Source organism: Eptatretus burgeri, chromosome 13 (genome assembly GCF_056783735.1).
Source record: "Eptatretus burgeri isolate ZD-2024b chromosome 13, Ebu_testis_v1, whole genome shotgun sequence".
In the NCBI taxonomy this organism is placed as follows: domain Eukaryota; kingdom Metazoa; phylum Chordata; class Myxini; order Myxiniformes; family Myxinidae; genus Eptatretus; species Eptatretus burgeri.
In genome coordinates, this window is record NC_140973.1 from 50,174,436 (window position 1) to 50,202,011 (window position 27,576).

General features: G+C 43.9%; 1 protein-coding gene across 4 annotated transcripts in view; it reads right to left on the bottom strand.

Annotated features, from left to right (window-relative positions):
- SSUH2 (ssu-2 homolog) overlaps positions 1-27,576 on the bottom strand; it is a 94,479-nt gene that overhangs the window by 44,910 nt on the left and 21,993 nt on the right. For 2 of the 4 annotated variants that reach the window (XM_085852393.1, XM_085852392.1), the window contains exons 2-3: positions 21,124-21,197; positions 17,846-17,895 (exon numbers count right to left, since the gene is read on the bottom strand). Coding sequence is in view for 2 of the 4 variants with exons in the window: in XM_085852387.1 (XP_085708513.1) it covers positions 17,846-17,895 (50 nt within the window). In the remaining 2 variants the exon portion in view is untranslated. The remainder of the gene's footprint in view (positions 1-17,845; positions 17,896-21,123; positions 21,198-27,576) is intronic. The other 2 variants (XM_085852387.1, XM_085852388.1) reach the window with 1 other exon arrangement.

Sequence of the window (27,576 nt, forward strand, 5' to 3'; positions counted from 1 at the left end):
TGCGGTCATAGAGGAGCACCACAAACCTTTCAATGCAGTGCATTGTGTCATCCTGGATGTTGACTGGCATGGTGGTCAGGGTCACAAGAGAATCTGTCAGTTCTGGAAACGAGTTCCATGTGGCCCAGGCAGATTTCTTCCCATGCCCCACGAATGCTGATACCGTGTCACATCCGGTCATGGCGTGGAAGACAGGGAGGGCACGTGCCTTCTGTGGACCGAGGGGGGCGGCTATTTCATGGGCAGGGATGTAGCGATAGTTCTTGCTCATCCCAAAGGCAATCCAGAGTTCATCCACGCATGGTAGTGCCTGGGCTACCATCACCACCAAGACGCCGACGTTTTGGGAATAAAATTAAAATATATATATATATATATATATATATATATATATATATATATATATATATTGTTGTGGTTACCAAATTCGCAAACCACCATTCAGGTCCCTTAGGTGAGATATCTCCGTAAGTATATGTGTAGTTAGGCCCAAACCCGTTGTCTAGTGGGAATACATGTCATTTATGCATGCTGCGACTCTTCAGGATAGCCGTTTTTCTTTTACTATCTTTATTTTGGACCAACCGCCATTGTTACCACCGCCAACCGCGTCTCAACAGTCGTCACAACATCAACCACCCACCACAACGCCGCTTCACCACAACAGCCACGACCTTTCCCGTCACACCTCGCAACCGTCGCATCGCCACCGTTCTTGCGCCGCTTGTGGGTACCGGTATTGGACTCGTGCAGGGCGCGCGCCGAACAGCGTGTACAAAACCACGGATTTTCCGCTCCAAAAACGGATCAAAAACGACACACGCCCACTTTTGTTCCGTCCAATCGGTGAGCGAGGGGCGATTTGGCCCCGCCTCCAGGGCGTTGGAGGGCGGTTGCTATATGCAAATTCATGGATCAAAATGCATTCACGCCCACTTTTTCTCGGGCCAATGGGGAGCGAGGTGAAAGGTCGAAGGCAGGGGGTCAAAGGCGAAGCCAGGGGGCTTATATAAGCGGCTGCGTTCGTCAGAAAAGGGTTGGTTGTTGGTTGGTCTTCGTCGTCGTTGTGTGCGTTGGAGTCGGAGCGAAGAGGACGGAGCTGTGGAGAGGCGGCGAAGGCAGACGAGGGGGTGCTCGCGTCGTGCCGGGAGCTGCACACCAGGGAGGCCGACGGCGCGACCTGGTCGAGGTGGAGACGCTCGTCGCGGGACTCGAGACAGAGTAAAAATCCTCCTTTCCCCGAGCATCAGCAACCCCCTCCTGTTTCCCCCCCGCGCTGAGATAGTGCGACCAAGGGGGCCCCTTTTCCCACCCCCTACCAGACACTGTCCGCGAGGCCCGCGGAGTTGAGGCACCATCGCCGCTCCGCGTCTCATCACCAGACGGGTAGGCCCGACCCGGTCTCGGCCTCAGGCCCGCCTCATCCTTGAGGGTGTTCTTTTTCTTGGTTTTGGGTATGTGTTGTCGGCGCCGTCTGTGAAGTAGAATTGTATAAGTGTTGCCGTGTGCTCGGTAGTCGGTATTAGCTCTGCATTGTGTCTTCGCTTTTACATTTGCTTTTTGTGTAAAATTGCATTGTGTTTCTTTTCCTTCTATGTGCTTTTGGTGGAATTGTATATGTGTGCTTTCCGTTCATCGCGAATAAATGTGCTTTATGTTGAACTGCTTTCCCGCTTCGCTTCGTCATTTCTCTCATTGAATCCTCATCTTGCTTCACGTAAAGGGTTGGTAGTGGGCTGAATACGCCCGATAATTAATCGAACCGTCGAGGCCGACGATAACACTGCTCGGTTATCCCGATAGTACGGAACGGGTCGCTTAAGTGGCCCGTGTCCGAAGTCGACCTGCGGCGAGGTGCGATCGCCCGGTCTACCCTCCGTGTGGGTACTTAGGTAGGTCGAATTTGGCGAGCAACCCTATCCCACGCGGGGGCCGATTGGCTCGATCGCGGTGAGACCGAAAGGTCCACCCGTGACTGGTTCCCGGCGTTAGTCCGAGAGGGTCACGACTGGATTGTCCGTCCGGTGGGCGACGTGCCGCGATTCGAGTTACGTGGCCGTCAGCACGCCGGCGGGCGCGAATCCGTAACAATAAATATATATATATATATATATATATATATATATATATATATATATATATATATATATATATATATATATATATATATATATATATTGACAATGACAGATATCCCATGTTGTTAAAATAGAATGGCGACCATTTTGGAAAATGGCCGCCAAAGCTGACCAAGGCAAAATCTCGAGTGGCTCCATATCCAGAATTGTTCAGAATACATTAGTCAACATATGTACCAATTTTGGTGCTTTATGAAAAGTCGAACAATTGGTTTGCTATGCTGCAGTACTACTGGACAAGGAAGGATCATTGAGGGTAATAAAGTTTGTAGTTAAGGAATATCACAAAACCAAGGTTCTTTCACCGATCAATATCCAACCAGCAGTCAATCTTGGTTTTATCTCACAGTGGGGCATCAAGGGAATGAACTGACAGGATAAGAGAAAAGAGAGGAGGGGAGGAAGCACTGAAAGTAGCATGTTAGATGGTTGGGTTACGAAAAGTTAATGGGGGTAATAAAGATCAAGGAAAGAATTAGGGATGATAAGTGATGGTGGTACACTGCATGCTTGAAACCCTGGAGGGAAGAGTAAGACAGAACAGCCTCTGGAAGGTGGTTCCATAAACGGGAGAAACGAGGATTAAAAGAGTGGAGGTGTGGATTTTGGAAGTTTAACTTGGAGGTGTTACTGGAAGAGCAGTTACATCCTGGAGATTCCAATATGGGTCAGAGGTTTATTGACCTTTTTTCATTTCCAGTTGTCTGCTGTGACACGTGACGTCACATTTATGCAAATGGCATCCCCACAAGAAAAGGCGCAGTATATTGTCTTATTAATAGAAACCAAATCATCTACACAGGTTCAACAAAGCTTCAGGATGACCCTATGGAAGGCAGCCACCATCGAGAAAAACGATTCGTGAATGGCCCAAAAAAGGTTTATGGAGACTAGTCGTATCCTGCAGAGGAAGTGGACAGGCAGGCCAAGTACAAGTGGTGAGGATGTTGAATATGCTCAGGAATCGTTTGAGTGCAGTTCCCATAAGTCCATTTGGATTTGGATGATGATCTTGACAAATCTCCACAATACAACTTTGAGAAATGTTCTTTCACACGTAGCAAATTATTGTTATATCTAATTTCATTCCAAAACACACACACACACACACACACACACACACACACACACACACACACACACACACACACACACACACACACACACACACACACACACACACACCTAGAGTGAGTTTAATGATAAATGATGAGGTTTAACACTTTCATTATGAGATTGATATAAAGAATATCCATTACTTTATAGGTTGTTATTCATGTCTTCCAGACTCTTCCCACCAGCTGCTCCATTCACCAGCCTGTAACTGGGCTGGACATTTGACCATGTATTTATTAGCCTTCTGATCAACTGAGAGATCTTTTGGAACACTTCCTGGTCCTGACATCTTCGATGGTTTTCATGAGAATGAAGGATGGTTTCCACACTTCCATATCAACACCTAGTTCTGCTGCAATTTCACACATATTGACGCAGCAAGTGCCAGAACTCAAATGTTTAACTTGGGTGTTGTTTCCACATAACAACACTCGGTTCCATCTGCACTTGCCAATCATCCATTAATGATCCATAAAAGTTTACCAACCTTTTGCACCACTCAGTACTCTTGCATTTGTTTCTGCATGAAAAAGACTTGTTAGCATGAAAATTTGAGCACTCTCCACCAAATTTCAGCTCATTTAAGAGTAGCCGTTCATCAGACACCCAATTACACAATTCTTATGACTGAGCAAATGGAACACATTTACTGCCATCTTGGAAATATCCAGGAAGCTTTGTTTGCACAGCCATGACCATTTCACATTGCAGTTGCCAGATGTTGCAATGACCACTGCACAAAGATTCGATGCACCATCATTCCTTTAGAATCATCTCGATCAAGACAGGCCCAGAGTGTTTGAATGACATATTTTATTTTAGTTTGTACACAAGACTACCAAAGAGGTACCTTGCAGGTTGCAGCCAGAGATAAATCCATCTATCCATCCACTGGGACAATACTCTGTGCGGAGCGTTGGTGCTGTCTTCGCACTTTCCTTGGCTATTGGGCACAATCCTGGACGGGTAGCCCCTCTGACACAGGATACCAGCAAGCTGGCACTCATTTTGCCAACCTCAGAAGAATGACAGGCAGAGTCAACCCCACCTGGTATTACTTCAACAGCCGAGTAGGATTTGAACTCAAGATCATGGGATCCCAAGCCCACCACCCTAACCATTAAGCCAACACCAGGCATATGTATACACCGATCCATGAATAAACTTGGGTTGTGCTACCAAACAACGTTGGTGTTCCCGGCTGATCCTTCTACCTGCTGGCATGGTGGCAGTGTTGTTCAAACCTGCGTCCATCGATCGGTGAATTGGATCATTTCTGCCTTATCTTTGAATTGATGGAGAACTTTGCAGTCTCCTAATACGGTGGAATATCGGGCTCCTAAACAATGGAGTCTAACAAAGCAGAAAACAATTTCGGCTTTCGAGAACTGATGACAAAATCTTCAGTATATTCTTTCCCTCGGCCCAACATTTCATATTTTGTCATCGGTGGCTTCACATGGGAAAAGAAAACGAAGTAGTCACTCCTTCGGTCCTTGCAGATGACGAGAAGCACGTACCTGCTGCCATGCAACGCACTGCATAACAGAAGGTGATGCACTTGAACCTAATGCACTAAAAGAGTCAAATCGCTCATTTATTGCCCCCATAATCTCCAGAAACTTCATTGCAAAGGCCTCTACATCTCTGGCCTCCATTTGGCAATCGATGTGGCTCCATTTCGGATTTCAGATATCTGGGGCCCATTTCAAAGACTTGGATTTAATCAAGCGTTCACCTGATGACCACCTGGAGGATGTTTTCCAAAAGCTTTTGGCCTTTGTCTAGGATACTCTGCTGCGGAAGGATAGGCCAAGAATCCATCATGGAGAGCTCCCAATCATCGACGAAGAACTGACCCCGATCTTGGAAAGCATGGTGGTGTTAATGTTGCTTAAACTTATCCACACAGAGTTACCTTATCATCACCAGGATTTTTTTTTTATATACGTGCACAATATGAAAACAAATACTCTTCATATAATAATAATTATTATTACTTAAAACTATAAAATAACTTTTGTAAACTTTTTGTTTGTTTTGGGGGGGGGGGTTGGAATGGGATGGGGGTGGACACGGTTTTAGGGTGAGGAATGAATAAACAGACAGCACATTCACCTTTTGACGGGATCCTCTCACAGACATCACATTCACAACACTACATGTGTACCACTACCCATCCACACATAAGCAATCTACCATGCCTGCTAATGTCCAAGTACCCCTCTATCCCCAATGCTTCGACATACCTATCAAACCTAAATTTTAACCTAACTATTCCTTCTGCTGCCACTACCTTTCCAGGGAGACTATTCCATGCACTCTGATCAGTTTAAGACCCATGCCTTCCTCCCATCCTAACTCATCTCTTCTTTACTCTAAGGCTGTGGCCTCTGGTCTTGTCATTGTCCATTCTGCTGAAAAACACTTCTGCATTTATTTTATCCATAGCCTTCATTATCTTAAACATCTCCATCACACCCCTTCATAAATCGGCTCCTTTTGATGTAAAATGTCCCGTCTCCTTCAGCCGCTCCTCATAGGAGCTAGTCTGGCTCGCCCCAGAATTAATCTAGTCCCGTTATGCTGACGTTTGTAGGCTGTATCATGGCACCTCCATTCAGGATGAGAATTTTAGGTCCGATGTCAACTGCAATGTGATTGCACAGTGATAGTGACTAGATATGTGTTGGCAGCACTTTACTGATGGCGAGTGACGAGCTTTCATGGATATGGAGTCGGCAAGGTACGTTGAGGCTCGTGGATTTGTCAGTCTTGAATATTCAAATTTATCATAACTTTCTGGTGAAAATTGTGCGAGCAGATCACCACGGGATGTCTTGAGCAGCCACCACACCTCTTCACGGTTATAGATGTCACCATGCGATTTCCATTTCTTCAAACCACTCAAAGAGCATCTGATTGAAATCAAATTTCAATGTGATGATGATGTGAGGGCAGATGTTATGAGATGGCTGTGCACCTACCATCAAGCTTTCATGAACCTTGTATCAAAGCATCCATCCATCCATCGGGACCATACTCTGTGCAGAGCATTGGTGCTGCTTAAGCAGTCTCCTTGGCACAATCCTGGATGGGTTGCCACTCCGACACAGTATACCAGCAAGCTGGCACTCATTTTGCTGACCTCGGAAAGATGACAGGCTTCGGAAATTGATTTTTATCCTTCCTTATGCCTTGCAATAAATGTGGTAAAATGGGTCTTTGTAAGATGACTTAAGTATTTATAATAGTTAACTGTTACCAATTTATCAGACTTAATAAAGAACCCAACTTAATACAGTACGGTGTTTTATATAGACCTACAAAACAGATGTCATGATTTAGGGTTTGATTTGATAGAAATAAGATATTGTGCAACGATAGTTAACTTGTTCACTCAAGTTATGTCCGAGGTCTGGCGGCATTAATGATCAGATTTCTCTAAATATCTCTATCCTGCACTGCTTCCCGGGGCTCTGACAGAGACAGCTTGGTTGCAGCCTTTACCCTATCTATCCAGTGCTTACAAGGTCTGCCTCTTCCTCTTCTTCCCTAAACCAAACCCTTTCGTTTACAGCATGCATGATGTGTCCAAAGTATCAGCACTTCCAATGCACATGGTGATCTAATTTCTTCAAACACTGATTTGTTTGTTCTTCTTGCAGTCCGTGGAATTTTTAACATTCATCTCCAACACCACATTTCATCAATCTTCTTCCTTCTTCACTGTCCATGACTCACACCCACATGTTGCAACTGGAAATACCAAACCATTCACCAGCTTCCTCTTAGTTTGGTTTGTCATATCTTTGTTTTTCCATATCTTTGTCAATCCTGACATTGTTGTTCTCCCCAATAATAACTGTCGACTAATTTCTCCTCCACATTATCCACTAACTTCAATCTTCGAACCGAGGAAGATAAAAAAAAATTTCCACCTGATCATCTCCCAATCTGAACATGTCGATCTTCTCAGTTGACAAGATTTTAGTGTTTTTGAGGTTTAAATAAAGACCAGCTTTTTATTTTCCTTTTTCACTGTCTGTTGCAGTTTCATCTATTCCTCTTTAATTATAATTGATCTACTTCTTGTGCATGTCATAACACTGCTTCGTTGTCTTCTTTGTTCGTTGGAACCAACCGTTCCTTTGGAGGTTCCCAGACAACACACAAAACCTTGTTAGTCAGTTAAACTTGTACAATGGATAACACGATAGCATTTGCAGGAAGACCAAAGCCATTATCTTTTACACCCTTGTTAACCCATCCACTTCCCCACCCCAAAGCTCTACTCCTTCCAAATTTCCACTTTTTTCTTTCCTGAAAGTTTCCTTCTGTACTCATCCAATCCACCCCATGTGTCCTTTCCTGACCCCCCCCCCCACCCCACTCGCACACATTGTTTGTCCAAGTCTTCCTCTATTTGGGCATTGAACTCTGCTGTGAGTATCCCACCCCCATCTCTACTGTTACTTTTGGCCTGTTGCGTGCTGATCCGTTCAGTGTTCTAACTCTTTCACGAGCTTTGAGTCTTTATACAAATATATATTTTAAATTGGTATGAATGGGTTGGTGTCTTATTCTGTTGGATGACGCTGTGTGCTGTGTATGTTCTCTCGTGCTCTCGCTCTCGCTCTCTCTCTCGCTCTCCAGCATTGCTATGTGAGATCATCAGCATCAATTTAACGACTTTTGACAGATACTTGAATCTACATGAACGATCACAAACTTACGAAGCAGCTTTTTGAAAAAGACTCAAATTGCATCAGCTATCAAGTATACACTGAGATCCTTTCACTGCAGAAGGAAGATGATGCGAGTGAAAGTAGGAAGCACCGACTCGAGGAGAAGCAAATGTACTTCGGTCATAGGATCTTCAAAAGGCAAATGTACTTTGGTCATATGATACTTCTGATACATGCTCAGATTTAAAATAGCTTTGCAAAGAACTGTAGAGTTGCAAGATTATATACAGTACACAGCTTTTTCTAAGCTAAGCCATCGAACAGTGACAACTTCATGGTAATCATGGTCACAGAAAGTACACATTTTTGGAAGAATACTTTTACCTTTTGTGTTTTTATCACACCGGTTAAAATATTGAAAAAGGAACGCAACGGAAAATGTTTACAATTTCAAAAACTCGATCGCGAAAAATACAAAATAAATAAATAAACAAAAACGCTCCATTTGTTTCTGGAAGGCTGATAAACTAGTAACATTAGCTTGTGTGGCCATGAGAGTGAGAGATGAGAGCAAAAATTGTGAGAGTTGGCTTGTCTGACTTTATTTTACTGAATACTTTTTAAATTGACCATACGTCCATCATCAAAAAGATACCTGGTTAATACACCGGTACTTCATGAAAACAGAAGAAACCGAAAAAGTGGAGATGGAATATCACACAATCTCACAAGAAGAAAAGGAATAAAGAGAGCTGAACTTTATCAATACTCTAAGAAAGATGTTTGTCTGTCGAGCTGTTGCCATTTTTCTCAGAGATGGCCAAACAGATCGTCAAACTTTCAGACATCCATCAGTGAGTATCAGGGAGTGTTTTAGGCCAAAAAAAAAGTTGAATTTTTGGGGGGATTTTATTTTTTTATCTCTCTAAACTCTAAAGTACCGAAGCTTTTGGAGTTATGTGAAAGGTAATACAAAATGATGCCTGACCCCATTCCTTAGTGGGTGTTAGGGAAGTGTTTTAGGCCCCCACCAAAAATATATATATAAAAAAAATATATATATATATATATATATATTTGATTTCTTCAAAATGCCAACAGGTTTAGAACAGCACCGAGCAATGCCGGGTACCCCTGCTAGTGCAGAATAAATATGGAAAAAGGAGAAACGCTAATCCCTGACTGGAAGAAACAGCGGCAAATGATGAGCATATTTTCCAGACAATGATATTCACCTGCATTGATCCATTTTTCATCTTCTTTCTCTTTTGTCATCATCATCATCATCATCATCATCATCCTCATCTTCCTCCTCTCCTCTTTTCCCTTTCTATTGCAGTCAAATTTGTCCCACACATGGGTAAGGTACAAGGATTGACAGGTCATGTTTCCTCTGAATACACACACATATACAAATCAAATCATTGAGAGAGAGAGAGACTCAGAATGATCAGTCCTCTTCCGAGTCATCCACATCACTCGCCGTTGTCAGCCTTTTGCCATTTGACACACTTGCACAGATCTGTACATACCGTTATGGTACGGTGTGATGTCTGCAGGAGCAATGGCCTGTCGCTTTGCATTGCCACTCTTCAGAACTCATCTTCTTGCAACTATAGTATGCAAGCGCTAGAAGAGTGCTTGGTGCAGGTGGGAGATCTCCAAATATGAAATCCAAATCAATGTCTTTAGAAACTTTCCGTCCATGACTATATGGACAAGGTCAGGTCAGGTCAGACATGGGAGCATGCACCGGAGTTGCGCGTCGCTGTGCCCACTTTCCAATGGTACTCCAGGGACCATCGTCTGGCCATCCCCTAGGCAGATGCCTGGCCCATCCCCATCTCCTTGAGATGCCGATCAACATGCTGCAACCATGAGGCACGTGGTCAGCTCATTGCCCTCCTCCACTCACGAGGCTCCCTCGTTGAGAGAATCTGATGAGCAGGATCAGCGTCAGGAAAACAAGCCACGTGTCCATACAGTCACAGCCGATGCTCACAGACTATGTCGGTAACAAATCTCATTTGAGTCTCTCTCAGCAACCGCTCATTGGACACAAACTTCGACTGGCGATAGCCAAGGATTCTCTGAAGAGACCTGGTACCAAAGGAATTGTCTCCATCTCAGATCCCTGGTCAGAGTCCAAGTCTCACATCCGCAAAGCAAGACTGGAAGCACCAAGGACCTGAAGACTCAGACTTTCATCCTCCTGCACAGGTAACGGCAGCACCACACCCCATGATCCAGTGAATCCATGACTCCCCAGGCCTGACCCAGACGTCGATTGACCTCTGGCTCACAGCCAGCAGAGATATGAATATCACTGCCAAGGTAAGTGAATCTCTCTGTGACCTCTACATCCTCACCACAAACAGGTACAGACAAGATAGCAGCATCCAAGATGTCATTGAAAGCCTGGATCTGAGTTTTGACCAAGGAAACCCATAAACCCAATGGCACCGACTCCTCATTCAGCACCTCAAGGGCCCCCAAAAGGATATCCAGAGTCTCCGCAAAGATGACTACATCGTCTGCGAAATCAAGGTCAGAGATCTTGACATTCCCAAATGATGCACCGCAGCTTGAACTCTCCAACATCCTCCCCAGAATCCAGTCCATACAAGTGCTGAAAAGTGTGGGGGCCAGTACACAACCCTGAGAAACTCCAGTAACAACTGGAGATAAGTTGGAGATTGTATCACCACATCTCAGAACCAGAGTATAGTTCACACGTAAGATTGATCAGTTTTGGTGACACTGCATGAAGACCAATAATTCTCCAGAGGGCATCCTGATTCACTAAATTAAATACTTTGCAGAGATCAACATAGGCTGCAAGCAGCCCCTGATGAAACTCGTCTGCATTTGGTGAGGACCCGAAGAGCAAGGATATGGTCTATCGTTGACCTCTTTGGTATAAAGCCTGACTGTTCTGGGTGCTGCTGCTCAAGCAGATGGTGGCGAACCTTTTCAAGATATATCTGAGCAAAGACCTTGCCCGGCACTGAGAGCAACATCGTCCCTCGGTAGTCCTATCCTGACGATCATCCTTCCCTTTCCAGAGAGGGACAACAAGGCCCCTCTTCCAGTCAGTTAAGATGATGCCTGTGTTCGATGCAGAGCACGGAACTGCATGCAACAACATGAGTACAGCATATCCACCAGCCTTGAGAAGTTCAGCATGGATGCCACAGATCCCAGTCGCTTTACCCCATTTCAACCGGTTCACCACAGCCTGTTTCCACAAACGAAGGTGGATCACAGTTGATTGGAGGGTCAGCCATAGAGGTAATAACCCCTGACAACAAACGCAACAGCTGGTGGATCAGCCTGGTACAACCTCTCAAAGTTACAGCAGGTCTCACTTCGGACTCCTTTGTCAAGAGCCCACCATCCTCCTCTCTAACTGCAGCACACCGAGGTACGGGCTTGGAGGAACGCAATGTGTGAATTATCCTGTAAGCAGGACGAGAATCAATTGACCACAGGTGATGCTCTATCCCCTCATCGATTCCTCGCACATATTGTAGGCCTCCTTGTCCACCCTCAGCACACATAGTTTTACGCCTCAACTCCCTGAAGAGCTCAGCTCTGCCATACAGCCTGGCCCTGCAACTCTGGATGCTGCCTTCTCCTGGATTTAAGCTGAAACTTCAGAGTTGCTACCACAAACCTGTGGTCGGTATTGAGGAACTGAGCACTCCGGTAGACGCTGCAGTCTGGATCTTCTTCCAGCAACCATCAAAGAGCACATGGTCAATCTCCTTTGCCACACCACCAGTGTTAGAATACCAAGTCCAGTGATAAGCGTGTGCACATTGAAACCATAAACCAGCCATCCTAAGTCCATGACTTCTTGCAAAATAAAGGAACTTAGTGCTATTCTGATTTACAGTTCCAGACCGATGGGACCAACACATGTGTCGTAATATTCCTATTTCCAGTGTATACATTGAAGACAGGACTCGAAGTGTATCTCGCCTGGGACACTGATCAACCACAGACTCTAGCGTGGCGTAGAATGCGTCCTTCACGGTGATATCACTCACCTCAGTCAGAGTATATACAGAGACCAGGGAAATGACAGCCAAGGAGTGACGAATCCTTCGTCTCATTATGCGCTCCTTGAGCGGTGTTACCTCAATTATCATTGGAGTCAGCTTATTGGACGCAGCATATAGCCTGGTGTTGGCTTAGTGGTTAGGGTGGCGGCTTGGAATCCTTGGGTCCTGAGTTCAAGTTGACTGCTGAATTAATACACAGGGGGTTGACTCAGCCTGTCATCCTTCTGATGTCGACGAAATGAGTGCCAGTGTGTACTGGTAGAGGGGCACTGCATCAGCGACACAGCCGCGCTTCCAAGAAATGATAGTTATCCCGGCAGCTAAGCTGGCAACGCAAGAAGAAGAAGATTGGACACATCTACAGCAACTCCTTGGGCATGGCAACCATCAGAGAAACCAAACCAATAGTAGGTGTAACTACCCGCCATGTTCTTGCCAATATCCGGTCTCCGAACCTCAGAGAGTGCTTCAATACCGATGTTCAAACGCTTGAGCTCAGATGATAACAGAGACAGGTGATCATCCTCTCTTCGGGATAGGACATTCCAGGCACCCACCCAAAGGGACCGCCTCAGGTTAACCCAAAGAGACCGCGTCTTGTGGATGACACCTGAGCACCACCCTGACACACACCACCGCAATCTGACCCAGGAAGGTTACCCCATGTTTTTCCTCCTTTCATCAAAGAGTGCGGGTCCCAAAGGCTTTGCCCCAATCCCGTCATCCGGTTTGCTGCCCTGTGAATGGGAGATAGAAAGGAGGTACTCCCACGGAGTGGGTTTTCAGTTTTCTTTGCATTTTGCGGAGTGAAGGGTTTTACGGTAGCCGGAATGCACATCCTGCCACCAACCTCCTAAAAAAGTAACCCAACTTGCAGGAGGATGTCTGCACACAGTTGGGAACTAGATATGGATGGCCGTTGGCTCACAAGGAGCTCCACCACCCTTTGGAAAAGGAATAGGAACGGCAGGAAATTTCTCCAAACATCATGTCGATTGCAGCCTGGTAGTTAAGCCTTCAATCGATATTTCTGCAGAGAGTCGCTTGGAGGAGGCATGTTTGCCTCAGCCTTTGCAGCTTGCAGAAACAGGTTTTGTCTGGTTGTATATACTTTAGAGCAGTCTTGCCCATAAAGTTTACACACAAATCTCTCCACGACATCAATAAAACTGGTATCCAGGGTAAAGGAACTGAGCAGCTCCTTGAAAGCTTTCACTTTTGAGCATAATTTTCACTGCTTTCTTCTTGGATATCCCATTAAACGAACAAACAGAATCATATCCTGTAAAGCAGTAAAAGCCAATGAGGGCATCACTCACACTGTGCCCAAGATGATTTTGTACAGCAGTCAAATTGATTGTGTGCCTGTGGTTTCCTCTACCAGTGTGAAGAAGAACTTACGACCCAATCTCATAAACCTTAGCTACACCAATGACAAACACATCTGCCTCTGGGTTCTTGATTATGACTGAGGGAGTACTGCTGGCCAATGAGCTGGTAGATGGAAGGGAAGCAGTGGCATACTGGCAGTGGAGAAAGAGTCTTGTCTTAGCCTCTTCGTGGTTGCATTCCAGCTCCATTAAGGCTTTTACCTCCATGGCCCTTTCAACATCACAAAATGAATGACACTCACCATCATGTGCCATCACAACACAAACATTCACTACTGCTGCTGTCTGAGCACAGCTGCTTTTTAGAACCAAAGCCTCCCATCCTCCTGGGGTGAGGCTCCCCCTGTGCTGGCCTCCTTGAGGATCTACAACTAAATTGTCCACATGTCTGTACTATCACTCACTGGGTCCTCGACTGTCTGCACCATGGGGTCTCAACCTCTACACTCCTGTTCACCACCATGAGGTCTAACATGTCCACCACATGGGTCTCTATTCTACGACTTACTACTTGGGCCATGCTCGCTTCTCCCCCGATGCCACACCAGCCTCCACCATTCCGCACACACCAACCTTAAGAGTGGTCTTTGAGTCAAATGCCATTTGATTATAATTGGCCTCAATGTTGGCCATACAAGCATTCAGCTGCTGCTGCTGCTGGTCACTTGCATTAACCTCTAAGCTTGACCTCCACTCTGCTCATTTTAACCTCTAGTATGGCCAGGAGGTCACCACCTTGGGACATCACTCCAGCAATGGTGCTCAGGACTAGGTCACCAGGGGGGGGGGGTACTTATACTTTGCCCTCAAGTGGCCCCTCTATCTCCATCTCCATTGATGCCGCTGTGACATCTACAAAATGCCCATTCTGCTTTGGGTAGTGTGATGTTAAAATGAACACAGGTAACCCCAAAAATGGCAGATTTATTCAATAAATTTTGTGCTGAATCATGCTCAATTTAGAATCTGAATTAAACTTATTCCTGAGACCAACAAATTGAAATATTGAAGAGGATTTGAAAATACCACTCACTGACTACTAATTTGCAGCAGGATTCAAACCTTGGTCCAAAACTGCACTTTTATCAACCAGTTTTTGTTGAAATTTAAATGGGTTCCAAAATCCCACTCCAAAGGCACCAATTTGTGATGGACTTGGTCTCCCTAATGAGTAACACAAGACCGCTGGAGATGAACTCCCAAGACGCTGAGCGAAGACGTTCCGCACACACAGCAATTCCACAGTGCGGTAGAGTTGGGATTAATCAATTTGGCCATGCAGTGGTTTCAGCCTGCGCATATGGTTTTAAGAGGAATTTAGTGATGCTGGAGGCTGGATGGTGTCGCTATAACATCCATGAAATGTTTGAGTCAGGGTTAGGGTTAGAGTTTTAAAAAAAACAAAAAAACAGCAATTAAACCATAATCCAAGCCCTATCCCGAAACACTTAAATGGTAAAAAGTAAATCCAGAGCAAATACACTTTTAAAGTAAGTTATTAGAACTGTCACTTTTAAGGCCCCTGTAGTACTATTGTTGCGAATCTGGAAGCCATGAGCACACAACAGCCAGGTCATATAGATCAGTTATATCGGTAAGTACATGTTTCTAATTAGGGTCCCATCCCGAGTCGAATGGGAATTAAATGTTCGTGCGCTGCCAAGTTATTTTGATAGTCAGGGTTTTCTTTTACATCACTTACAACAATGACAACAATGCCCATCTTCGCTTTCACAACAACAACTCTCTGCTTTCGGCAGTGTCCGCACTCTTTGCTCGCCGGCGAGCGAGCGTGTGTGTGGGCGGAGTCTAACATGGGCATGGCGTCCCTCTTTGGCTAATTGGCAAGGAGCGGGTGTCTCACCCGCCCCGTCCCCCACTCAAGACCATGTGGCCGGAGGTGAGGAGGTAGGCGGAGCTACAAACGCCTCCGATCGGGACTCCACCCAGAAGGGTGGGAGTTGCCCTGCCTACCGTGGGCCTGTCCAATGGAAGAGGGCCAGGGAATCGTGTGATGGGTCTGACCAATCAGGAGGCGAGTGGCCAGGAGAAGAAGCCCCTCCCTCCTGGAGAGGAAGAGTGTGGTTGTCGGGATGAGCATAAAGAGTTTGCGTCCCGGGTGTCTCGAAGCGCGTCTGTCTGGGTCTGCGGCGGACTGCATCCCACGCATCAGAGGTGTCTCGTCTGGCGCGTTTCAGCAAGCGGTCAACCCTTTCATCGGTGGAGATCACCTCGTCTCACCTCCTCTGGGTGTGGCTCCCCTGGTCCGTGCTTTTGGCAACCGAAGCTCCAGGAAGGGGTGGACGACCAGCCGTGCGCTCAGGGACAGGTAGCCAGCCGCTCTGGCTCCCAGCCGAACTATCCTCCTCGGCTGGAGAGCCAAATAAAGACCCGGCAGGTCCATTTTCTTTTTGGGTGTGCGTGTCTGTGTGGGCCTGTCTTGTCTAAGTAGAATTGTTAAGTGCTTTTTGTTGTACATTATTTGCCTTGCTTTTATTCAGTTATAACTCTGCCCTTACGTGCTCCCCTCGTTTCCTTGATTATTGTAAATAAATTCCCCTCCTGTTGAATGTCCCAGCTCGTCCTTGTCTTTTCTACCATTGGTTTGCAGCGCTGCGAACGGGAATTAGGAAGGCTGTTGCCGTAGTTGTACATTTGGACCGATGGGCCTCGGTAACCATCCGCTCGGGTTACGCATGGTTCGAGTACGGTAACGGCTCGTTCCGCTCGAGGCCTGCTGAGGGTGTGAATTCCCCGGTAGCTTTGCCGCATGGATACTAAGGTATATTTAAGTTGGCAATTAACCCTACTCCACGCGGTTAAATTATTGACGATTCATGATCCTGTAAGGGACCCGTACTTTCGGATTTATCTGAAAGGTACGACCTAAATTCCAGGTGTTCGGTGGAGCCGACTCTACTGCTCCATCTAGCGGTCGTGCTCGCCACTGAGACCTGGCCCCACAACACTACCTTGTTTACCCCATGTACACCACCACACCCCTCTCCCTTTCACAGATCTATTGTCTGTTCCCCACTGCTTATGCTTCTCTCTCCCACCCCTCTTGTCTCCGGCCTTGTTGTATTTTCTGTGTGCTAGCTCTTACACGAGCCTTGACATGGTATACAAAAAAAACCCCACATGGTGGGCAATGAGCCCATTGCTATTGGACCCTGGCCCCACCGTCTGTCTCTAATGAAGATGGGGACAGACCAAGAAACAATGAATGAAGAGAGAAGAGAAAAACCTGATGAGTACACATGCATCGAGTTGACTGTAATGGTTTGCTCGCAAAAGCCTTAAACTAAACTTATCACTGGCGGACTAGTTCGGGAATACAAAGCAATGAAAGAATAGAGAGGATGGAAGTGATAGAGGTATGTTTTTGGTCTTACCTTTTGCTGGGACATCGGGAGGCAAAATGTAGTCATGCAGGAAAGACTCTTATGTTCGTGCTGGATGCTCCAGGTGCTGACTCGACCCTGTGTCAATATGCAGTCCCTGCACTAACTCACCCTTACTCCACCCAACTCTCGAACTCCTCTCAGTCCTTTGCTAGGCAGACGGAATCTGACGACTATAGCAACTCAGTCATGACCATGGCCCTCAGTTTACACCTCTTCACCGCTGCTGATGACACCAACTCTCTATTGCTCCACTGCTGCTGTATCCAAGTATGTACAAAGCCCCCCCCAACCTCCATGATGGAGTCAACTGCACCCTCCCTTCCCCCCCCCCCCCCCAATGTCACCATTTTACCAGAACGTATGTGGGAGGTCATACACATAGAACAACATATTCCATGGAACACTATGTTCCTCAAATTATGTGGGGGAGTTCAGAAAGGACAATGGCAAACAATTAAGTATGCTAATCGCAGAGGGAACTAGAACAACACACTCGGAAGAGTGCAAACCTCCCCAGGCTGAACAATTCACGTTATGTAGCTCACTGATGGGCCAGATCTGGATCCAGACTTTCACCAAAAATAATCAATTCATCCTTGTGACATCCAACATGTCGACCAAGCTTCAACCGAATCCGCCCACAACGTTTTGTAACGTAGTGATATATATATCGTTTTTGGCCTGATGTGTGCTCTATCATTAGCCTCAATTTCATGTAATAATAATTTTAAAATTGAAAAACTGATGTAATATTTTAAGTATCCTCAAGTTCCTTCTTGGAATTAGATTCTGATTAAGTACCACCCGAATTCTTCCGACTGCTTTCTCAAAAGGCCTTTCTGCAGTAACTATTCATTTCACAATAAACGAGTCAAATTGAAATACTCCAATTTCATCAGATGGCACTTCTCTACCACTATCCAAAATAGATAAATAAAACCAGTTATCGGCTCAAACTGACAAAAGGTTTGAGATGAATAAGTGCAAATACAACTTGTCAGTAAAGTAACAGACATGTGATCGGAAATCAACCATTACCTGGGGAGGCGTTACAAACTGTCGCACCATATCCAACAGCTCCATTTGATCTGGAGGAAGGTTAAAAGGACAAAAGTTAATGACATTTAAACTACACACACCCCAAAAATCATTAAAAAAAAAAGAGAAAAAAGTTTAACATTATGCTGAAGCTAACCAGGAAACTTTATGAAAAAGCTTTCCACAATTTTAACTCGGGTTCCTGATGCGAAGAACCCCAGTTCACATCCACTATATCATATGCATTTGTTATCTACTAATGTCCTTGTAAATCGTGTAAAAGAATAAATCTGGCAAGCACCAATCAAAATCTAGAAACAGCAGGTGTAAATCTACATTCCTATAAACAAAACACTACAGGAGGACAAAGCATCAAGTCTCACAAGGAACTTCAACCATTTGGCCTGGGAAATCTAACCAATATTCATGTACCCCCTATCCCCACTGCTTCTAGGTCATGATTCAATTCCAGCTAAAAAGCATCCACCATTTCTGCTGTCACCACATTTCCAAGGAGATCAACATAGCATGCAGGGAGGGCATTCAAGACTGCCCCTCGCATCATATAATGGCTGTTTTGTATTTTCATCATTATTTAACCCATCTCCAGCACTTTACATTTCTTTATGTTAAACTGCATATCTGCCAATCTTTTCCCAACTATTCTCTGAGTGAATTAAGAGCCCTGCCATAACGTCGTCCTAACTCTCCACTTTTTTTACTCTCAAGCTGTGGCCCCTAGTCCTGTCATGATCTATTTTGCACTCTGTACTCTTCATTATCTTAAACATCTCTATCAGATGCCGTTGTCATCCGATTAATGATTTACAATTCCATTTAAGGGGAGGGGCGTCATCTTGACGTGCTCATGTTATGCAAGAAATACGAGACTTTTTATCTGTGACATGTCACAGATCTACAAGAGCTCGACGTTGTTGTTGTGGTTGTTGTTGTTGTCATTGGGGTTCTATTTTTGAAATGTGCACTCATTGGTCAGACAGCTGCTGAACCACCCCCACATTGGTCGCTTCACTCCACCCACCATGACACCCAAATGAAATGACATAGCCGCCATCTTTGTTTTTCAGTGGGCCTAACACATTAGGCCTGGAGGCCTCTGCTGATTGATTATACACTGTCTGGCTTTGTTGCAACAGATTTCCTTTAGCTTTGTTTAGGTGGAGTGTTACCCATGATGAGGGACCCCAAAAAATTTAATCATATTTCGAATAAAAATTATTAGTAAGGTTTACTCAAGCCCGTATGTGCCTCCCTAAAAAAATAGTGTTATGTAATTTTTGAACAGCCTCATATTGGGGTTAAACATCCATGACCGTGTGACGGATAATGCTCAGTCTGATGCAACTGTTCTGATATAAACATGGCAGAGGCTGACATGGATGAGAGGTATCGAGTTAATTTTTTAATAGCGCATTAAATGTGTTTCCCAATCGTGCTTTCATCATTTAAGAGTGCTTTAAATGCACATTTCCCAATCGGCCTGTTAACGCATTTTTAAAACCAATTCACTCGGGCTTAATGGCGAAGTCCCATACATCGAATGACCATGTACAGGTTTTTATGAACATAAAGTTAATTACAACAGACAGTGTAATTGCGGAAGAGAGGGGTACACACACACCAAAATTACTGATGAGGAGAACCAACACAACACTCAGGAAAATCATACGAAGGTCAGCCGGATTGAATGAAATCAACACCGTGAGCTTTGCAGCAGCATTGCTCATTCAGGAAAAGGGGACTGACAAACATCGCCGCAAGAAAAATAAAGCAGGCATCATCATGGAAACGGAGATGGATGAAACAGAGAGAACAGCTGAGAAAGGAAACGGGATAAATGCAGCAGTTTATACTTGGAAACAGAAGCCCAAAGCGATTAAAGAGATCCAAAAAATAAAAAATATATATAAAGCTGAGGACAAAGACCAAGGGGCAAAGGTTGCTGAAAACAAACTCAAACTCAAAATAGAAATGATAGCAAGGAAGATTTAAAAAAAACAACCTATGACGAAGTTAACAAAGGCTGAAAATAAAAATAGTTGTTTGAAAACAACCCAAAGAAATTCTACCATGAACTAAGGATACAAGAGCAAGATGTAATAATAATTCCCCCTGAAAAGGACCGACTTGAAAACTTTTGGAAAGGAATCTATGAAGACCCAAAAGAACATAATAAGGAGGAAAATTGGATCCAAAAATTGGAAAAGAAAAAGCAACAACCAAAAGAAATGTCCCCAGCGATAATTGATGAAGAAAATTTTTTTTTTTTAAACTTGCAAAAATACCAAACTTTAAAAGCCCAGGCCCAGATGGAATTCCAAATTTCTGGCTAAAGCAACCAGATACTCTCCACAATCACTATGCTCGAGCATTCAATGAGCTTATCCAAGGTGAGGAGGTAATGGATGAATGGCTCACAAAAGGTAACACCTTCCTCATCTTAAAATCTCAAGAAACCAAACGACCTCACAAGTATAGACGAATAACCTGTCTACCAACAACATACAAACTTCTGATGGGAATCATTACAGAAATGATGCACCACCACCTAACGCAAAAAGTAGGTCTCGCTGCAGAACAGAAGGGATGCAAAAGAGGATGCTATGGAACAATAGACCACAAACTATTAAACATGACCATAACTCAAAAACCGTTAAACAAGAAGACCCAAATTGTCCACAGCCTGCATAGACAAAAAATCTTTTGATAGTGTCCCACATTCATGGATGATAAAATGCATGTGTGTGTACATGATCAACCGCCAAATAATCAAACTGAGTGAGAAAGCAATGGAGTTAAGGAATATAACATTGATACTGCAACACTCGGAAGGAAAGATCGAAATACCAGAAGTGAAGATATGTCACTGGATCTTCCATGGTGATAGCTTTTCACCCCTCCTGTTTTGCCTGGCCCTGGACCCACTGAGCAACCTCATTAATGAGCAATGACATGGATACACCCTAATGTCCAATAAGAGAACTTCCAAAGAGATCGGAAAGGTGACAGTAGATACTGTACATGGATGATCTAAAACTCTGCACAAAATGACAAAACATTGGTAGAACAACTGAAACGGTACTCCGACGACATTCAAATAAAATTTGGTCTAGATAAGTGTGACAAGTGCACATTCATACAAGGGAGCCCAACAAAAACGGACAACATAAAAATAAAAAATAAAAATAATAATAAAAAGAAAAATCAACCTATGTACAAAAATCCAGGAAGTAGAAAATGAAACATCATACAAATACCTCAGAGTAGAAGAGGGTCACAAACAAATGCGCAAAACATTTGCAAAGAATACTTGTGTAGAACGAGGCTGATCCTGAAAACATACATCACCCCGAAAAACAAAATCAAAGCCATCAACTAATCAGCAATTACAGTATTCCAATACAGCTGCAGAATAGTAAACTGGCCACAAACGGAAATCATCAAACGACATATCAAAATACGGAAACTCCTAACAATCCACAAAATGTTCGACGAAAATCAGTGCATTCCGAGATTGTGCCTGCCAAGACGAGAAGGATGTAATGGCCTGATGGAACTCAACCAAGTGCACAGAATGACTATTACAAAAGTTCAACAGACTACAGAATCCAATTTGTATGCAAACACGAAGACAGAAAACCTGAAAAGGTATCCCTAAACCACCTCGCAAAAAAATTCCAAAGACAGGCGCAAATGGAAGATGTCACGCATGCAACCGAAAGAGCAATGAATACAGCTCTAAAGATAGCAAAAAAGAAGAAAAAAATATACAGGAAAAATATCAACAGATATACACCGACTACTGGGAGAACAAAAGAGTAGGAAGATATAAAAATAAATAATTTAATTAATGTAATTAAATTTAAAAAAAGTTGGACAGATTGGGCATAGACAAACAAGACTTTGGAATGGCTAAGAGAAGTCAGCTCAACTGGGATGGAGAATGAATCCTTATTAATGTCCAAGACCAGGGACACTACATAAATGGCTTGAACAAAATGGTGGGACTGAGTCAATCGGACAAGTATAGGTTCTGCAAGGTAGAAACAGGCTCATCCTATCGGGATGTAAAAAGCTCATGTCAGAACAACTGTACACACAGAGGCACAACAAGCTACTGCATATAGAGTAATCCACGGACACATTGGCAAAAACTTCAATATCTTAGTCCCAGAAAACTCTTGCAAACATGAACCAAACGCGATAATTGAGAACAAGGAAGTAATGTTAACATACAACCTGATGATCCCATCGTGCATGAACACAGAAGACAAAGCATTGATTAAATATAGTACTTAGGTATTTAAAAAAAAGGCATTGCTAATTGAGGTGTCAGTTCCCAGTGATTTTGGACTAAATAATGCAGAAATCAAGAAAATGACCAAATATCAAGACCTCAAAGATGAAGTGAAAAGATCCTGGAAGATGAAGAGTGACAAAATTGTGTCGGTAATAATTGGAGCAACGGGAATGATAAAGAAGAACCTTACAAAGATCCTACAAACCATCCCTGGGAACAATACCACAAACGAACTACAGTGGAGGCTGTCCGAGTCTCAGTGAAGATCCTGAAAAGAGCCCTCGGACCAAAACTCTGAGAACAACAAACTTCACAACTCAGGCCATGAATCATGATCTTTCATCAAAATGAAGGTGGTCACTTTGAGGCCTGGTAGGTGTCTGTTCCACCTCTTGAGACCCACTCAAGTGTGGACATAGCAGCCAACAACAGCACCTTGCAAGCGTACACACACACACACACACACACACACACACACACACACACACACACACACACACACACACACACACACACACACACACACACACACACGGAGGGACATACTTTAAGGCCTGGGAGGGCTCTGTTGCAGACCTCTTTTGATCTTGATTTTTTATTATTTTTAATGGCATGAACAAACTTTGGTACATCACAGGTGATTAATGTTGTGGTCAAGTTCCATCAGAATTGTGTGTGTAGTTTCGGAGAAGAAAGGAAATACCAATTTGGGGGGGGTGCGATAACCCCCCCCCCCCCGGTACACCCTCCAAGACTGATGCATATAATATATATATATATATATATATATATATATATATATATATATATATATATATATATATATATTTTTTTTTTTTTCATTATTATTTATTTTTTAATGCCGTGAACAAACTTTGGTACATACTGGGTGATGAATTGTACCAGAGATAGACGAAGCAACAGGAATGAGGAAAAAGAACCTTAGAGAGGTATTAACAATCATCGCTGGGAATATTCATACAAACGAACTGCAGTTGGAAGCTGTCCGAGGCTCAGTGAGGAGTGTGAAAAGAGCCCTCGGAACAAAACTTTGAGAACAAAACAACCTCACAGCTTGGTCCATTAATTGTGACGCCCATCCCCCCACGCCCCTTACCGAAATGGAGGTGGATAATTTGAGACCTGGGAGGACTCCTTTCCACTTTCTGAAACCCGCAAATGGAGATTACAACCAACAACACATGCACGCGCGCAAACACACACACACACACACACACACACACACACATACACCTGAGGTAGGAGATATAAAGATAAATCCCCTGTTCAGAATAACCATTAATCTTGTCTATTCAATCATATTCCCATGGGAACACGGGACAGACACGGCTCTATCTAATCTTATTCATTCACATGGGAACACGGGACAGACACGGCTCGAACGAAATTTATTCATTCACATGGGAACACGGGATAGACACGGCTCTATCTAATCTTATTCATTCAAATGGGAATACGGGACAGACACGGCTCTATCTAATCTTATTTATTCAAGTGGGAATACGGGACAGACACGGCTCTATCTAATCTTATTCATTCACATGGGAACATGGGATAGACATGGCTCTATCTAATCTTATTCATTCACATGGGAACACGGGACAGACACGGCTCTATCTAATCTTATTCATTCACATGGGAACACGGGATAGACACGGCTCTATCTAATCTTATCCATTCAAATGGGAATACGGGACAGACACGGCTCTATCTAATCTCATTCATTCAAATGGGAATATGGGACAGACAAGGCTCTATCTAATCTTATTCATTCACATGGGAACATGGGATAGACATGGCTCTATCTAATCTTATTCATTCACATTGGAACACGGGACAGACATGGCTCCATCTAATCTTATTCATTCACATGGGAACATGGGATAGACACGGCTCTATCTAATCTTATTCATTCACATTGGAACACGGGACAGACACGGCTCAAAATAATCTTATTCATTCACATGGGAACACGGGACAGACATGGCTCTATCTAATCTTATTCATTCACATGGGAACACGGGATAGACACGGCTCTAACTAATCTTATTCATTCACATGGGAACATGGGACAGACACGGCTCGAACTAATCTTATTCATTCACATGGGAACACGGGACAGAAACGGCTCTTACTAATCTTATTCATTCACATGGGAACACGGGACAGACACGGCTTGAACTAAACTTATTCATTCACATGGGAACACGGGATAGACACTGCTCTATCGAATCTTATTCATTCACGTGGGAACACAGGAGAGACACGGCTCTATCTAATCTTATTCATTCACATATGAATACGGGACAAACACGGCTCAATCTAATCTTATTCATCCACGTGGGAACACAGGACAGACACAGCTCTATCTACTCTTATTCATTCAGATGGGAACACGGGACAGACACGGCTCTATCGAATCTTATTCATTCACATGGGAACACGGGATAGACATTGCTCTATCTAATCTTATTCTTTCAAATGGGAATACGGGACAGACACGGCTCTATCTAATCTTATTTATTCAAATGGGAATACGGGACAGACAGGGCTCTATCTAATCTTAATCATTCACATGGGAACATGGGATAGACATGGCTCTATCTAATCTTATTCATTCACATTGGAACACGGGACAGACACGGCTCAAACTAATCTTATTCATTCACATGGGAATACGGGACAGACACGGCCCTATCTACTCTTATTCATTCAGATGGGAACCCAGGAGAGACACGGCTCTATCTAATCTTATTTATTCACATGGGAATATGGGACAGACACGGCTCCATCTAATCTTATTCATTCAAATGGGAATACGGGACAGACACGGCTCTATCTAATCTTATTCATTCAAATGGAAATACGGGACAGACACGGCTCTATCTAATCTTATTCATTCACATGGGAACACGGGATAGACATGGCTCTATCTAATCTTATTCATTCACATTGGAACATGGGACAGACACGGCTCTATCTAATCTTATTCATTCACATTGGAACATGGGAAAGACACGGCTCTATCAAATCTTATTCATTCACATGGTAACACGGGATAGACACGGCTCTAACTAATCTTATTCATTCACATGGGAACACGGGACTGACACATCTCGATCTAATCTTATTCATTCACATGGGAACACGGGACAGACACGGCTCGAACTAATCTTATTCATTCACATGGGAACACGGGATAGATACGGCTCTAACTGATCTTATTCATTCACATGGGAACACGGGATAGGCACGGCTCTAACTAATCTTATTCATTCACATGGGAACACAGGACGGAACACAGGACAGAACACGGCTCTAACTAACTTATTCATTCACATGGGAACACCGGATAGACACGGCCGAACTAATCTTATTCATTCACATAGGAACATGGGACAGACACGGCTCTAACTAATCTTATTCATTCACATGGGAACACGGGATAGACACGGCCGAACTAATCTTATTCATTCACATGGGAACACAGGACAGACACGGCTCTAACCAATCTTATTCATTCACATGGGAACATGGGTCAGACACGGCTCTAACTAATCTTATTCATTCACATGGGAACACGGGACAGACACGGCTCTATCTAATCTTATTCATCCACGTGGGAACACAGGACAGACACGGCTTTATCTACTATTATTCATTCACATGGGAAGACGGGACTGACACGGCTCTATCTGATCTTATTCCTTCACATGGGAACATGGGATGGACAAGGCTCTATCTAATCTTAGTCATTCACATGGGAACACGGGATAGACATGGCTCAAACTCATCTTATTCATTCACATAGGAACACGGGACAGACACATCTCTATCTAATCTTATTCATTCACATGGGAACACAGGACAGACACGGCTCTACCTAATCTTATTCATTCACATGGGAACACAGGACAGACACGGCTCTAACTAATCTTATTCATTCACATGGGAACACAGGACAAAACACAGCTCTAACTAATCTTATTCATTCACATCGGAACACGGGATAGACACGGCTCTGTCTAAACTTATTCATTCACATGGGAACACGGGATAGACACGGCTCGAACTAATCTTATTCATTCACATCGGAACACGGGATAGACACGGCTCTATCTAAAGTTATTCATTCACATGGGAACACAGGACAGACACGGCTCTAACTGATCTTATTCATTCACATGGGAACACGGAATAGACACAGCTCGATCTAATCTTATTCATGCATATGGGAACACGGGATAGACACGGCTCTAACTAATCTTATTCATTCACATGGGAACACGGGATGAACACGGTTCTATCTAATCTTATTCATTCACATGGGAACACGGGATGAACACGGCTCTATCTAATCATATTCATTCACATGGGAACACAGGAAGGACACAGCTCAATGTAATCTTTTTCATTCACATGGGCACACAGGACAGTCACGGCTCTATCTTATCTTATTCATTCACATGGGAACACGGGATGAACACGGCTCTATCTAATCATATTCATTCACATGGGAACACGGGATGAACACGGCTCTATCTAATCTTATTCATTCCCAAGAGAACACGGGACAGACACGGCTCTATCTAATCTTATTCATTCACATCGGAACACGGGATGAACACGGCTCTATCTAATCATGTTCATTCACATGGGAATACGGGACAGAGACAGCTCTATCTCATCATATTCATTCACATGGGAAAACAGGAAGGACACAGCTCAATGTAATCTTTTTCATTCACATGGGAACACAGGATGAACACGGCTCTATCTAATCATATTCATTCACATGGGAACACGGGAGGAACAAGGGTCAATCTAATCTTATTCATCCACGTGGGAACACAGGACAGACACGGCTCTATCTAATCTTATTCATTCACATGGGAACACGGGAGAGACACGGCTCTATCTAATCTTATTCATTCACATGGGAACATTGGACAGACACGGCTCAAACTAATCTTATTAATTCACATTGAAACACGGGACAGACACGGCTCTAACTAAACTTATTCACTCACATGGGAACACGGGATAGACACGGCTCTAACTAATCTTATTCATTCACATGGGAACACGAGACAGACACGGCTCAAACTAATCTTATTCATTCACATGGGAACACGGGAGAGACACGGCTCTAACTAAACTTATTCATTCACATTGGAACACAGGATAGACACGGCTCTATCTAATCTTATTCATTCACATGGGAACACGGGACAGACACGGCTCTATCTAATCTTATTCATCCATGTGGGAACACAGGACAGACACGGCTCAATCTAATCTTATTCATTCAAATGGGAATACGGGACAGACACGGCTCTATCTCATCTTATTCATCCATGTGGGAACACATGACAGACACGGCTCTATC